Below are 17500 nucleotides of genomic sequence, written 5' to 3'. Positions count from 1 at the left end.
CACACACACACTTTGCCCAAATTTATTGATTCCATACTATTTTTTTGTTATTTAACCTCCCAACAACTATAACTTTTAGACGTTCTTGCTAACCTGTATTTCTTCCACACTAAATCCCAACAGCACTTCACAGGCTCCCCTCCAATTCTGCATTCAAAGAAGCCATTTACTTGATTGGCATAAAATTACTCATCAACATACTCCAACTTCTGACTCACAGGTGTGCTGTGTTTCCTCCCTCTCCCTTTTCTACTGCTACTACACTTGCCTCTGCTCCTCAAAGCTGGCTCCCTTTATGTCAGATCCACTCAAGTATTCTTGACACTCACCTCTCCCCCTTACATCACCCATATTATGTCCTCAGCCTCAGGTTTTGCACTAATCCCTACACTCCGTTCTTTCTCCCTATGATACTAATCCTGTGGTATTCCTCCTCCCAGCATATGTCTTTTCCTGTATTTAACTTGCTCATCTCACCAGTACTGCAGAACATCTGAATGTCTTGTGCACAGTCATTCTTCAGACTAATCGAATAAAAGAAATAAAAGGATGAGAATTTGGCTGTAATTCTTCGCATTCACAGAAGTATTGGAAGATAGAATGTCATGTAACCTTTCAAATTATTGGTAACTCCTTCACTTCACGTGCACAGTTCAATGCTGCCTTATTTTAGAGGAATGAACATCACAACTGCCATTTCTTTCATACATGTTCTAAAGTTAAGCAGTCATATTACCTGTTGATGGATATCTCTCACCTGGAAAAGCCAAGTAAAAGTGTCAGAGCCTAAAAAATGTGCAGCTGTTCAGGTCCTGCCAAAATATCACCCCAATTAACTGGCACTCCGTTGCTTGTGATGACGCGGGTCCCAGTTGATCCAATCAATGGAACAGCCTGCTTGTGAAATTAAGACGCAAGTGGATGAACACTCCACAGACATGTGTACTCTTAACTTAGTTCTCAGGGAGATTCAGTGTGTCATGGAATGTGACAAGGTTGGCCCATTGAATTACAGGTACCACTCATTTTGCTAGCTGAGTGGACTGGAGCAATGTGAAACAAAGTGTTTTGCTCAAGGACATAACATGCCACTGGGAATTGAACTCACGACCTTGCAATCGTGAGCCAAATGCTCTAACCACTAATCCACATGCCTTCACCCCCAATTACCTTCATTGACAACACATCTAAAATAGTGAAAATAACCATGAACAACCAACCAACCAACCAACCATTCTGTCATCTTAACTTTCTATTCCTTGACCACAGGATCTTCAGGAAAGCCACTGTCCTACATCACACACCAGTGGTCTCTTGTTCTTCAGTGAATGTGATGTTACCCTTGACATTAATAAACACTTCAAACATATCTACTGCCTCCCCAAATTTCTCACTTATGATCTCCTTCTGTTTACCATTTCTGTCTCTTCTCTTAATAACTTCTGTCTCTGTAAACTATTAAAATCTATACAGCAGGTCTGGTTAAGAATTTTGTTTCATAACGATGTGGCTTTGAGTTCAGTCTCATTGCGCAGCACTTATGTTACCCTTCCTCTTTTAACTAAACCATAAAAAAATACTATCTTTTCCAAAAGTCATTTCTTGCATCGAATTCTCCTCCTTCCAACACTCCTATTCTGTCTTACACTACAAACCTTACACCAAACATCCTCCTCTGTATAACTACTATGCATTGGGAATTCTACAGACAGGACTGAATATCACACCTGAATGTCAAAAGAGTTGACCTCATCCGTCTGAGAGCAATTGCAAAGACACATCGTTGTTCATATGTATATATACATATATGCATATATATATATAACTATATATACATACAAAATTTAGAGGACTGACCACTAAAAGTGGACAGCCTATATGCTACCCTTGTTTAATTTTATATATATATAATACACACACACACACATATATACATATATATATATATACACACACACACATATGTATGTGTGTATATATATGTATACATACATACATACATACATACAAATCTTGAAATAAACTGAATAATGACATATACATATATATATATATCTATGACTGAATATCTATGAATTTGTTTTAACAGATATCCATCCATGTTTGCAAATCGGTCTAAACTGCTCCCAGTACTGTAAACTTAGTCAAGACGAGCCATACTGTTATTGTTATAGTGGCTTCCAACTCAAAAGCAACAGTAGTTCAGAATGTGTTGGTAAGTTACTAGTTATTCAGTCATAACTAACTCCTTTGAAAATGTTTTATTCTGATGTTAAGGATGTGGTATTTCTAAAGTCGTCAAAATGTGTTGTCATAGAATGCCGCCTTTCTAGCTTTGCATTTAATAGTCTGAGTCTCTGCATCGTTGTTGAACTGCATTTATCCCAAACACACATAAATCTATAGTTTAGTTCTTATAGTTGTAAATATGTAAAGCTGGAGGTGATATTGTTCATTGTTGTAGACTTGATCTTGACACACTGCATGGAGATCAAGCCTGGCTTGACTTAAATACATTACCTAGAGAGCAAGCCCCACTTGACCTAAACCAATGCTTCTCCACCATTTTTTTACGTATGGACTCCTTTGATTCCTATTTTACTTCAGTGGACCTTCATAGTTTTTTTCTTTTTTTAAATCCTTTATCATATTTTTATAATTAAATATTAGGAACTGCATAAAAATGTTAAAATTGTTTATATATTGTAGAAGTATAACTAATGCGTTGCACATAAATTTTAACAACAAAATCTTATACAGACCCCCCCCCCACCAAGGGTCATATGGTTCAGAACTGCTGACCTAGACAAACTCCCTCAACATGTGCAATGAGTTCTGAAAAATATCTGTCAAAGTCAACAAAATATCCAATAAAAACAAATGAAATCACTTTGATTTGAAGACGTGCAATAATTTAGAAGTGAGTATACTGCAGTGGTTTTCCCTCCAGAAACTCATGGGAGGATTTGAGTTCAGAACCATGAGAAAGTGGAACCTCTGTTGCTCTTGTGTAGCTGATATGTGTTTCTTTATGACCTTTATTTGCTGCTAGACAGAATGGACCATTGAAAGGTAAATGTTTGAGCAGTGATTCAAATAACGAACCTTTTTCACTAATCAACTCAGTCAAGCTGAATCCCTTACAATTGATCCCTGTTATCATTTTAGATATTGATGAATGTGCTGAAAACAATGGGAAATGCAATCAGGTCTGTATCAATACAATTGGTAGCCATAAATGTGACTGCAATGAAGGATTTCGCATGTTGTATGGCGACAGGTATACTTGTGAGGGTAAGCCATTTTATGATGATTTTGGAAGAGTTTGTAAATATGATTCAATAAGATTTTGTTAGGACTCACATCTTGGTGGGCCCAACAATTATGACAGTCCCTAAAGATGGTCATCTGAGTTTGATTAAGTTTACATGTAGATTCTGAAGTGCATACAATAACTGTTGTACATATTATTGTTTCAACTCAGGCCAGCCACATCTGACCAGATCTTTGATCAAGGCTTATCTTGTCATGACCGATTTTGTCTTTTTATCAGACACATTATTTTATAAAGACTTGATCAGTTTTGATACTGGGTTTGTTATATGAGTGCATTTTATATTTATTAGTTAACCAATGAAATATCATACAGCCATTTTCTGGAGCATGTCCCAGACATTGAGACAAGAACAAGAATATAGTTAACGTTCTATCAAATATTTTGAAGATTAGTGGAGATAAGAAATTCTAGAGTGCTAGTGACAGTGCTGGTGAGATGTAAAAGATGCCCAGTACACGCTATGGAGGGTGTTAGGAAGGACATCCAGCCATAGAAACCATTCCAAAACAGAAGACTGGAGCCTGGTGCAGCTCTCCAGCTTACCAGTTCCAGTCAAACTGTCCAACCCATGCCAGCACGGAAAACAGACACTAAATGATGATGATGATGATGATGATGATGATGAAGGGTTAGATTAATTGTTCAAGGTACAATAGATTCCATGGAAACTGATAATGATCTCCTTCATCAGCAAATAATGTACAAGATGTTTGCAAAATGGAGTGAACTGAGAGAAATATTAGAAGTATAAAACTTTTGGTAGAAGCATTCCTTGATGGGAGATGAAATCACATCCAATCAATTTATTTACCATGAGTATATTTCATTCACAGTGGAAAGCAGTGAGTGTAAGGAGTAAAACAGTAAATAGAAAAGATTAAAGGAAGGTGAGGCGAAGGTAACAAAAGACAGAAATGCTAGATGCAAGATAATCGTCAGAAGCTGGAGATAATATCACCAAGAACTCTTTAGCAATCTTGGAAAATGGACAGAGGTGGCCATTGTCCTTCCATTAACTTCAGTTTCTTCTTGTTACTTCCTTTCCTCAACTTTCACTATTAATTCTTGTTTCTCACATTCACTTTTTCCAATCTATTTAAGGACCACTGTTTAATGAAGAAACCTCTGCGTGGTCATTTTACTGCTAGAAATAGCTGGAAAATTCCTTCAAATCCCACCCTTCTAGCTTAAGCTGGAGGACTATGTTGAACAGTGTAGTCCTAGATATTCGAAAAGACATGATAGTCAAAGCTGGAATGTCTTTTATCATAGGTCTCTTGATGAGGGCTGACCTAAGGTTAGACAATGACAAATAGACTGAATTTTAATGAGGGAGATGAACTTGAGGATTAGAGGAGGAGATGTCTGGGTTAGGGAATAGCCTCAGTCCTTAGATGCGTGATATACAATCAACATTTTCAGAGAAGCAAAAACTACTGTAGAATTTAATTTAGTGTAATTACATAAGTGATTAATAAACCAGAATTAATAAACCAGAATAAATTTTTAAGACAACTGTTCATAGATAGAGAGCACTCTTAATCTCAACCAGAAAAAAGCCAGTGAGCTGGCAGAATCATTAACACACCAGGTAAAATGCTTAGAAGCATTTCATCCGTCCTTACTTTCTGAGTTCAAATTCTGCTGAGGTCAACTTTGCTTTTATCCTTTCGGGGTTGATAAAATAAGTACCAGTAGAGCATAGGGGTTGATGTAATCAACTTACATACTTCCCTGAAATTTCTGGCCTTGTGCCAAAATTTGAAACCAATATCAACCAGAAAATGATAAAATAGAAATTATAATTATTTCTCAGTTTTGTTGATTTGAAAATAGAACAATAAGCTTCGTCCTTATACATAGATTCTTTATAAATGACTCAAAAGATTATGTAAAACACTTTACATATGTATACTTATTCTTTAAATATCATATTATTCATGCCTGAAGTCTGATTAAAATATCCACTACCTGGAATGATAGTTACCCTGTCATATAGATATAAGAACTGATCATAATGGTTGCAGTATCATTTACTTTGAGTTAATGACACTTTATGACACTTTAACAAGTGTCAAGATAGTGATGGGAACTAAAAACAGAACTTCTCTGTACTTGTTTGTACCTGCAAAAAACTCTCTCAGTAAATTCCCTACTTTCTTTGAAATAAGAATAACATATTTTAAATTAAAATAGGACAATAAGTTCACAAGAAGGACAATGGAAACAGGTAGAATATCAGCAGAACAATAATTTTGATCAAATATCTTTGTACTTAGTTCTATGTATAAATGGTATTGTTAAATAGATGCAGTCAGCATCTATTTAACAACTAACACTAATATACAAAGTCTCTACTACACACTTTATATTCAAATATTTGACAATGATATATTCATGTATCAAACGAAATGTTGTTTTAACTCCACAGAGACCAATGAGTGTGATTTCAACAATGGTAACTGCAGTCATCAATGTGTCAATGATGTAGGTAGCTTTCACTGCACATGTAACGAAGGTTATACTTTATCAACTAATGGCCATTCCTGTCTACGTGAGTCAATTATGTTTTCATCTTGTTCTTACTTTTATTGAGAGGTTTCCAACTTTAGTTCTCACCTGTGTCAACTTCAGAATTCTTATTAAGTTCATCAATATCTGTTTATTGTCCTCTTTTATATGCTCCAAGATCATAGAAAACACTGTTCTATCTATGGAAAGAAGCATCTCTTTTCATTTATTCCTTTTACAGATAAAAGTATAGGAATGGATGAACAGTTTGATTGGTCTTTCCTCAGGTATATATTTGGTTTATATTTGTTCATTTACTATATAATACCTGTTCATTGAACATACAATTTCAATTACACATTGATAGTTATGTAGCTTCTCACTTTACATACATCATACGTCTAACTTGAGAGAGTACACTTTGACTACCCCATGGATTATATTTACTCCATTCCCTTCAGTGTGTTGCAGGTAGATTCACCCACTCCATACTCTCTGTTACTTTGCAACATCACTTGGCTGTGCAACATGCACACTTTCCCTATTTTTCTCTATCTATCTTCCTCATCAAAACGAAATGTCAATATCTTTTCCTTTCTTTATTATGTAATATACATACTGATTGTTTTCTTCATAATTTGCTGTCTGCATTACATTCTGTTGTTGACACAAACCCTGGATTCTTTTGATATGTGATTCCCTCTCACATTTACCGTTTATATTCCTTCCAACATTTCAGGTCATGCTTTATTCATTTCCCACTCATAATAGATCTATCTTCATTGCTAGAGTTTCACTGTTACACACTATCACAATTACTGTCTGTGAAGAGTTAAAATTATATTGTTTATGATTATATAATATAATGTAATTCATAATAATACTTGTTCCCTCATCCACTGTGAGCTCTATCCAAAAACTAAACTGGACTTTTTCTTTTCTTTTTTAAAATAAATTTATTGCTTTATTTACAATTCAGCCAGACTTATTTTCTTCAAAATATTTCTCTCAACTCTTGATTAAGCAATCACAATGGGTTTGTTTTCCCAATTTTGGAACACAGCCTGGAACTTATTTTCAAATGTAGTGCACCGTCCTCATAACAAATTTTTTTAGATATTTTGGAAACAGCTTTGGAAACAAAAGCAAAAACTCTTCAGCGATCAAATCTGGAAAGAAGGGTAGCTAGGAGATAATGATTACCATGTGACTCGTCAAAAAGTTGTGGGTGATAAATAGCCCATGAGCAAGTGTGTGACCAGGGTGCAGCTTTCGGGTGTTGTTTCTCCATACCTCAGGCTTCTACCTTCACACAGTTTCTCTCAAACACCTCTGGACATTCAGTTCCTCGTTGATTGCCAGCTCTTTAACGATTGACTACCTTCCATTCAAAAAAGACAACCAATATCACTTTGAAATCTTTTACTTTTTCTGTTCATGGGGCAAGGATGATCCAGTTCACTCTGATGATTGCCTCTTTGTTTCAACATCATAACTTTACAGCCACATTTTGTTACCTGTTCTGATACTTTTCAAAAACAGTTTTAGCTACATTCCGCTGATCAAACAGCTCATAATTGACTGCTCATCCATCAGCAGATTCTGAAGGCAATGTGACGCATCTTCAATTTTTTAAAATCATGTAGCACAAATTTTCGTAGATGTCTCATTCTTTGGAAATTCTCCAGACAATAATTTTCACAGATCACAGTACATACTTTTCTTATCTGCTGTCATGGATCCTTTTTGATGGATGTACTCTTTGAAACAGCTGCACCAATTGTGAATTCGGTGCAGTTCAAACAATCCCCCACTGACATCATGTTGTGTCTCTTTGTGTCTCTTTAAGACACAACTTATTTTTTTTCCAGTTTTAAACCGAAATTCCCGCAAAATCTTCGTTATTCTCTTTCAAATCCTTCATTGTTTAACTTGTGGTAAATTACCAAGTATACTAAATACATATTTAGTCCAGCATACATAGCTCAATGACCAACTTATATAGTGTCATGTGACTATTATTAGATTGAAGGTCAAGGTCACCTATACACAAAACTGCTGTCATGAGGTTGCTTCATCAAATGGTTTCTTTCTGGACAGATCTTGTATATATATATATATATATATATATATATATATATATATATATGTATACATATATAATTATTATTATTAATTATTAATAATAACTATTACCTATGAAGTTTTTATTCCCATGCCAGCCACTTGATATGATTGGTATTTTAAATAATGATCTTATCCTTATTTATATAAATTTATGTATACATATATATATATATATATATATATATATATATATTCATTACAATCATTGAAGTACCATAAATCTCTATTCATATTTCTATGCTTCTTCTGTCAGCTTGTCGTCATTCAAGCATACATAGCTCAATGACCAACTTGAACCACTTTAATCTCACCCAGTTGTCAATATCCCACATTCTCAGACTGTCTGAAAATATAGTGGGTGCTATCTCTTTATTCTAACAATCATAAAACTTCCTGCATGCATCCAAAATACAATAAGTTCTGTATCATATAAAGCTCTTTAACTATCTTTTTTTCTGGCTTTTAAAATGTCATATGCAGCAAGTGATGGGTGCGAAAGTTTTGAAGTTCCTCAGCATGCAGTAATAAAAAACCACTTATGCCAGAGAAATCGAAGATTAAAGTTTGGCCAAAGATGTCACATAAATTGTTTAAAAGGTTTTAATATGGAAGGTCCTTCAATGGTAGTATGCTTGAAGACTGGCTCTTGGTCAGGACATAACATCACTTGTAGAGGTAAGTATTTCATGATTTATTCCATTCACTTGACCATTCTATAAAATTCTTTATTCAATCAATCGATTTTATCATGCTGTGTTCTGTTATTTCTTGATATGTCTACTTCAAAGTAAATCGATCTAGATACTCCATGGTGCATATCTATTTGATTATCTCTTAAACTGATTACAAAATAATACCATAATTTAACAATTCTATTGAAACTTCATCTGACTACATTATTGCAGTGTGATTTGATCCCTTCTCTCCATTTGATCAGCCCATAAATGTACAAAAAACTTCTGTAACTATTTTCATAGAAGATATCTTCTTGATATTTTGTCGTTTTAAAATTTTATACTTTTATCCTTTTCCATACCACAATACCTGTGATGCACTGTACTCCTGTAAGCCTTTATTTTCACTTGTTACTGTATTATATTCATATTGTTAGACCATTGTATCCCAATATGAGTATCATATCGCCTTGCCATCATACCATCTTATAAATATATCATTTTCATGATTTTCTTTTCAACCGCATCATCATATATTATAAACATCACACCAGTTGATTAGTATACCAAAAACTACCATTTTTATGTTGTCAACTTTTATAACATTATACCATATCTAGACATCAATGAGTGTGAAGAAAACAATGGTAAATGCAGCCAGATATGCGTTAATGAACTGGGTGGCTATAGTTGCAACTGCACAGCTGGTTATAGATTGCGCAAAAATGGACATACTTGTTCTGGTAAGTATAGCAGCAATTTCAGCCTTTTGAAAAAAATGCACTTATCTACCTTCCGACTAATATACCTACTCCCAGTAATTAGTACTATACCCAGCACTAGGATCATGTTAGTAGTCTTCATACTATCTTACACTGAGGTGGAAGGAAAAGATAAGATTCGTGTGTTTACAATAGAGCTGAATCAGTTATTTATAATGTCTTTTTGTTTTGTTTGTATTAACAAGCTGTCCTTCGTGTGTTTTCTGTATTTCAAACCCGACTGCAACATTGTCACTTCTATCTCATTGGGAGATCCATGACACCACAGATACATAATTTTTTGCTATTAGCTGTCATTAGATTTTCAAAGAGCAGTGAATTTTAGTTCATCATCTTCTTCTCCATCATCATCATCATCATCATCATCAACATTTAATGTCTGCTTTTTATGCTGGCATGTATTAGACGGCTTGACAGAAACTGGCAAGACCAGCTGCTACACCAGATTCCGTTTTCTGTTTTGGCTTGGTTTATAGAACTGGATGCTCTTCCTAATGCCAGCTACTTTATAGAGTGTACTGGGTGCTTTTTATGTGGCACCATCTTCTTCATTATTATTTTGATGATAAACTTGTTCCTCCCGACACACTTTCATTGTTTTGTATTAACTTTTCCTTTGTGATCCCTACAATGATACACACCAACAATTGAATATTTTCCCCTGCAGCCATTATGTCTTCCTCATCACATGATAATGGAGTGATGCTACTGGTTGCTACTCTCTTTAGGGATAGAGAATCTGCTCCCTTGTTTCTAGGACTGTGTACCTTTGTCATTCCCAGAGCTGTGACTGTTGATGCTCGAGCTTGTGGCTCTCGCTAGCTTCTGTTGATGTTCATTTAATTTTCTTGCCAAATCTTTCCAGTTCTTTTGAGCTTTGAGGTTTTTGGGGTATCAAACTCAGGCCCTCTGTATCCGTGCATTCACTCAGCATAGTTATAGTAAAATTTTGTAGTCTTTTGGGGGCATTAGGACTTGTAAATCCATTCTGATACCACTAACCATATGTTTCTTCTTATCATCCCTGCTTTAAATACCTGACCACACCATGTCTTGCAGCTAAAAAAACTGTCTGTCTTACAGTTAAGGCAATATTAGATTTAATGCTGCCGCTTTATGAACAATTGCACAATATGTGCAATTGTCATTGTTGTAGTTGTTATTGCTGTCTTCAGAATTATTTATTTGACATTAGGAAATATTTTTTGCTATCAGTTGTTATTATTTTCTTCTTTCTGTTCATTCTGTGGTGTTATTTTGGTCTGGCTTTTTCACCCTGTTTGCATTCACAATGTTTTGTCTTGTATTATGTTTTTATCTGGTAAACATGTTGGATGTGAAATGTGACCAACATGTTTAATGAACTAAAATAAACTATAAAACCACACTTTTTGAGAGGGTTGACTATTCTCAGGTAATTAAAATTCTTTTTGGCAAGTACTCCAAAGAAAATTTGGCAATGCTTGGATAAAGTCATGTCTCAAAAGAGAAGTAGAAACATGTATCTTCTACAAGAGCCAATAATAATAATAATAATAATAATAATAATAATAATAATAATAATAATAATAATAGTAACGATGATGATGATGATGATGATGATAACAAAAACAGCAATGATAATGTTTTCTTTTTGCCACGATGTCCCAAGACGTTGAGGACACGATAAAAGAAGGAAGAAACTTACAAAAGGTGAAGGTAAACAACAATAAAGATATAACAAAAGATACAAAAAAATAGAATTCCAATAAAAACTTCAACAAGAAAAAATTCTGCAATAGTCCACCTTGGGTAATTTGGGGAATCTCCTCACAAAGAGGCCTGGATTACTTTTCCATTACCAAGGCATCAAAAGTACCCTCTCCCAATTTCTTTTTTCTCACTTAGAAAAATATACTCAGGGTAACTCCATTGCACTTGCCAGTCTGGCCATTTGCAACCACCTTTTGAAAAATACACTACAAAGCAGATCTTCCCTCTCTATCCTTGTCTTCCCCTTCAAGTGGTAATTATAGAGGTTGACAAGAGCTTTACCACTTACAAAGGGGCCTATCTGAAATCTTTCAGATGAGTTCATCAAAAGATCTTTTTTGCCACAGGCAGCAAACAGAGAGATTTGCTTCTCTTCCCTGCCAAAGGAAGGTGACACATCAAGCTTCATTATAGACTTGGTGGACAACCAGATTCATCCTCCGTGCAACAGCAGCTGTTCAACACAAGTCACTAATGCATAAAAACGGAACAAGGGCATGCAGGATGGCTTTTATCCCATTGCATGCATCCCAGTCAGAATCAGCTGTTAATGTTTCCATGCCTGAGCATTGCTATGCCAAGGACTTTTGCTAAGTTGTTTATAGTTCCTAATCTAGGAGCTTTTCAGAAGTGACTGCTCAGATTGTTCTCATCAATGCTCAGAATCAATCTCAACTTAGTCGATAATAATGATTATGACAGTTGTAACAATTGCGTTAAGCATATCATTAGTGCTAATCGTATTCTGTTACAAAACACATTGTGTCAACAAATAACACTGGATCTTGTGTGGTCTATCAAGATGTACCTCCTTTCCTATGATCAATTATGTCATGCAGCAGTCAATTTGGCCAAAGGAGAACATACAAAAACTATTATATTTACTTAATGTTTATTATAATGACTTGTCAAAAAGTTCTGTCACACTTCTGTGACCTGGCCACTGACTCTCTGCTAAAAATCAGCTTCTGGTCTTTATACGGATTTCCTTTCCTTTCTTTTTATATTTTGCCCCCTTTATATTATTTTTATATTTTGCCCTCTTTATATTATTTTCTTCTGTTAGTTTCTTTCTGCAGAGGAATTGTACAAATTTCACAGATAGTCACAATAGATACGCTCACAGACATCTCCTTCTAACACCTTTCTCTATGACAGCAAATATAACCTAATTTGTATAGTTTCAGAAGTATCTGTGTTTGTAAAAAGTAATGATAAGTAGTGTAGCTATTGTTTTACATGACAGACATAGAACTGATGCAAAAATAAAATGCCAGAAATTTATTTACAGTATCTAGTGTGGCTTGTTGCTGTTGTCATTATTATTATTATTATTATTATTATTATTATTATTATTCAAAGTTCAAATCTCCCTATAAGCAGCTTTTTTTTTGTATTTTTCTTTTTTTTTTTTGCAATAGTACAAGTGATATACTGGAGTCAATTAAATTGCCTATTCTTATATTCTACATAAAGGGTCTTAGGTCTAGTTAAAAGAAATCAATATTGATGTTTGTGTCTGTGTGTTATCTCCCACTAATACCTTCTTAGCAACAGACATTTCAATATAATTTTCAGTGAATTTCTTGATATCAATGAAACAAATAATGATAAATGTATATCAACACAGTAACACAGTATTAATAATGTAGAAAGTTTTCCAGTTAAAATCTTACCTACATCGATCTGTCTATCTATCTATCTATCTATCTATATCTATCTATCTATCTATCTATCTATCTATCTATCTATCTATCTATCTATCTATATATAACTGTCTGTCTGTCTATCTGTCTGTCTAATATATATATATATGTACACACATACACACACGCATATATGTATTGTGTTAATGCCCCCTCTACGGGAGCTATTCTAATATGCTCTTGTGTGGTTTCTGTAGACATGAATGAATGTCAGGAGGACAATGGTAGATGTGACCATCAATGTGTGAATACAGTGGGAAGCTACTTCTGTGGATGTAATCAAGGTTTTTCTCTGGATACTGATAAACACTCTTGCACCTGTAAGTAAATTTGCTTCTTATTTGACTTGCAGGAATTATAAAAAGTCTAAGTCTCTTCTATTCTAATTCTTGTAGGCATTATCAGAAGATTGAATTGACCCCAGTATTAGACTGTTACTTCATTTGATCTCTACAGAAGGATGAAAGTTAAAGTTGACCTTAGTGGGATTAGAACTCAAAAAGTAAAGAGCCACAAATAAATACCATTAGGAATTTTGTATATTATTCTCCTGATTCCATCAATCCACTGCCCTGTTAAGTTATTGTAATGTATTGAGTCCCATTAACCAATGTTTTCAAGTAGTTTATATAACGCAAGTCTGTTTGGTAAGTTGTAACAAGAGAATTTAAACTGCAGTACCTATTTAAAATTTGGTGACCCAGGCCATCTGATAATTAAGTGTCTTGGCTGTTGCTATATTTAAGAGCCAAGTGTCTAAGCCACAGGTATAATGTAGTAGCAGTGACAGCATACAAACTACTGACCTCTCAGCAGATATACTATCAATGCGTGCTCTTCAATAAAACATCCAATTACACAATATACCAAATGTCTGTCTTAGAAGAGTTGTTATTTATAAAATTATATCATTTTCAGACATTAGGCTAATCTACTAGGTCACTGACATATTTAAATGCCTCATGAGATTAACCCTTTAGCATTTAAACCGACCACATCCTGACCAGAATATTCTACCTGTTTTATATTCAGACCAGCCAGATTTGGCCTCTCATACCTTACCCTAATATGTCACTCTAAAAATATTTAATCACATCATCAAAATCTCAAAGTTATATTTAAAACTATGTGAATAACCAAGCATTACATTTGACAGAATAATCTGAATTTTAAAGGGTTAAACATTATTATCCATGGTTTGGAAAAAGAAGGTCATTAGTTCTAATCCAGTTTACTACTATCAACACATCTACTAGTGTGTATACATCTAGATCAGTGATCCTTAACCATTTTTTTCTTTTTGTAGCCCCCACTCCACCCAGCTTTTTTTGAATAGTTGCTATGCTCAGTACCTGCCTAAGTGGCAAGTAAGGTATCACAATTAAACTAACTTATAATAATAATTTATAAATTTTACTCTAAAAATGGATTTATAAGTTTTTAACAGTGAAATGATAAAAACAATTAATGAAGACAAAAATTGTAAATCCACATTATACATTGCAAGTTTTAATAAGCATTACTAGTTTTATCATGTATAATATAATTACTACTATAGGTAAAATTATGTTAATTATGTTACCTCACTGCCCACTAAAGTCTAGCCCCCTTAGTGGCAGTACTGCGCACATTGAGAACCTCTGATCTAGATGATAATTGGGGGTCAAACTGGGTAGAGATAAATATTAAAAAATCTCTCATCTTTAAATATGGTTAATATTAAAAACAAAAATGAATGTTATTGAAAGCATCATTCAGTCATTGGCAAAGGCTTTGTCTGTAGCAACATAACAACAACAAAAGGATTCTAGCCAATCTCACCATTGTCCAGGTTATAAAAAACCACAAATATATGCTATAAGTGAAATGAAATGACTCAACTTGGGTCAAGCCATAAACTGAGCCTGTGGGAGTTGGGTAGGGTTACTACCTCTTTTGAAATTCTAGATTAATTCCAGAAGAAATCAATCCAATTGGTTGACACTTGTTTTTCCATTGAGAAGTCACGGGTTACGCAGTGTTTTTATTAAGCCTTTCCTGTAATGCTTCGCTAAGTAGGTTTTGCTCTCCTGAACTTTTCATCTGTATCTTATTTATAAATGTAAGGGTGCAGGTATGGCTGGGTTGTTAAGAATGTGGTTTCATAGTTATGAGGTCCTTGATTCTATCTCATACCATGGCATCTTGAGCAAGTGTCATTGACCATAGTCTCATGTTGACTCAAATTTTGTGAGTGTAACTTGGCAGACAAAATATACCTGTGTTGAAGTTAGTTGCATGGACTGTAATCCAAAGAGCTAGTTCATAATTTACCATGAGAATATCTTAAAGAAGAATTAACTTTTTCATTCACTACAAGGAATATACGGTTCACCCATAAGGTATCAGAATTGTAAAAAATATGATATGGTTAATTTCGTTGACCTCTCATGTCACAAACAATCTTACATTTTTTCCCTGATTTTGCATTTTCTTCAATAGCTGATGGATGTGACCAATTCCAAGTTCCTGATAATGCTTTGGTAAACAACAGTAGATGCACAGACATTAAAGGTCATATTGACGTTGGAACTGTTTGTGTTATCAGCTGTCAAGAAGGTTTCGTGCTTGCAGGATATCCGACAGTGAGTTGTTTTATAAATGGAACATGGTCAAGACATAGTGCCACTTGTAAAGGTAAGGTCAATAAATTGGCATTGTTAGATAAAAGATATTGTGCTTAGTGTTTTCAAGATACAACATAGTTTATATACTGTTGGTTATTATGTCACAGTGACTTATCCTCGTGATATACATCCTGTCCAACATGGTTTTTGGTTGTGTTCTAGATATCAATGAGTGTACAAAGGATAATGGAAGATGTGCCCACCAGTGCATTAATACAGAGGGCAGCTACTTATGTGAGTGTAATCAAGGCTATACTCTGGAGATTGATGGACATTCTTGCTCAGGTAAGTCACTAAATCACGTATACCTTATAGTGTTCTTTCATCTAGAGCACCACCCTCATGTTATGGCAAATATTCAGTTATCAAAACATCTTCAAGCAATATTAAACTATTAGGGAATCTTTTAACTGGAATCTACACAATATTCTCACTTTTCTATATATATATATCTATTTCTGTGCTGTCATCAAGATCATATTGGACATTAAATGCTGTTATTCAAGCCACAGTCTACAGTTTTATTAAAAGAATATTTCTTCAACTTATGCATTTAAAATTCAGCCAGTATTGTTTATCAGTTAAAGTAATTAAGACAATTCATTTGAAACCAACAGTGATTCGATTAGAGTCCATAGTTCTTGTTTTGTTCCCTTTAACCATCCAATTACTAAAGTGCAGGGATCAGTAAGTATCCACTACAAATATGAAGTAAAATAAAGAAACATTATGAAAGAACTGTTTTGTGAGAGCAAAAAATTGTCATCTTATTCTTATGAATGTAAGAATGGAAATGGAAAGATGAAAGGGTGACAGATTGAGGTAGGATGAAGTACTGTTTGGTTAGTGTTGGTTGAAGGGTTACTAACTTCACAGACACTTTACTCCTTGTACTTGAGTCATAAAAACTTTTGACTTGAAACATAAAAATCCACACTTCTCACATGCACATGCACACACACATGCACACGTTGTGTTGGTATACAACATATGTAGCTACAGACATTGCTATCATACAGATGGTATTATTGTTGCTGTGAGTTGATCTTAAAAATTTGGGGCATTTCTGGAATGGATGCTGGTAATGGTGGGAATGGCCTCTGTTTTTTAGGGTACAAAAGGTATTGTGTTTATTGACTGTTTTTGAAAGGGCCACATCATCAATGGAGAATACTATACCAACTTGCTGAGACAGTTATGAAAGGCTCTCAAGACCAAACACCTAGGAAAACTGATGAAAGGGGTCTTGTTTCATTAGGCCAATACTTCAGCACAAAAGTCTTTGCTTTCAATGGCCCCTGTGTGTGACTATGGATTTGAATTGGTTGTTCACCCTCTCCATTCTCTTGATTTGAACCCATCTAACTATCATCTGTTCTCCAACATGAAAAACTCTCGGCTGGTAACCAGTTTTGTTATGATGATGATGTCATCTCTGTTGTTGATGACTTATTTGATCAGCAGGATGAAAGATTCTTCACCAATAGGATCAAAGTACTGCAAAGCCGATGGAAGAATCGTGTGGACAACAAGGAGGATCATGTTGAAAAATAAACTTCATTTGGTCACATTCCATCAGAGTATCTGGGTCAACTTGCGAACATTTTCACCCGACCTTTGCATTATATCCTACCAACACCTGATACCTTTATTGTTGTTTTACCTCACTGTTAACCCTATGTCATTGTACCTAGCCATTTCTAGTGTCCTACATGTTGATGTGCCTAGATTCTATTGAATCTTATAACTAATCTTTATACATACATACATACATACACACACACACACGCATACACACATACATACATACATACATACATACACACACACACACACACACACACACACACACACACACATACCTACATACATACAAACATAAAATGTAATTCAGATAGTTAAATTGAGTTACCTTGTTAAGGTGAACTAATTTGCACACTCAGAC

General features: G+C 34.6%; 1 protein-coding gene across 4 annotated transcripts in view; it reads left to right on the top strand.

Moving 5' to 3' along the window:
- The window catches only part of LOC115218584 (fibrillin-1), a 653797-nt gene that overhangs the window by 534830 nt on the left and 101467 nt on the right, over positions 1–17500 (top strand). For all 4 annotated transcript variants that reach the window (XM_036508171.1, XM_036508172.1, XM_029788478.2 and 1 more), the window contains 8 exons: positions 2090–2215; positions 3169–3294; positions 5769–5891; positions 8456–8650; positions 9270–9392; positions 13087–13209; positions 15371–15565; positions 15718–15840. In XM_036508171.1, the coding sequence (XP_036364064.1) occupies positions 2090–2215; positions 3169–3294; positions 5769–5891; positions 8456–8650; positions 9270–9392; positions 13087–13209; positions 15371–15565; positions 15718–15840 (1134 nt within the window). The remainder of the gene's footprint in view (positions 1–2089; positions 2216–3168; positions 3295–5768; positions 5892–8455; positions 8651–9269; positions 9393–13086; positions 13210–15370; positions 15566–15717; positions 15841–17500) is intronic.

This window comes from Octopus sinensis, linkage group LG13, assembly GCF_006345805.1.
Source record: "Octopus sinensis linkage group LG13, ASM634580v1, whole genome shotgun sequence".
In the NCBI taxonomy this organism is placed as follows: Eukaryota; Metazoa; Mollusca; class Cephalopoda; order Octopoda; family Octopodidae; genus Octopus; species Octopus sinensis.
This window is presented reverse-complemented; position numbering and strand designations above follow the sequence as displayed.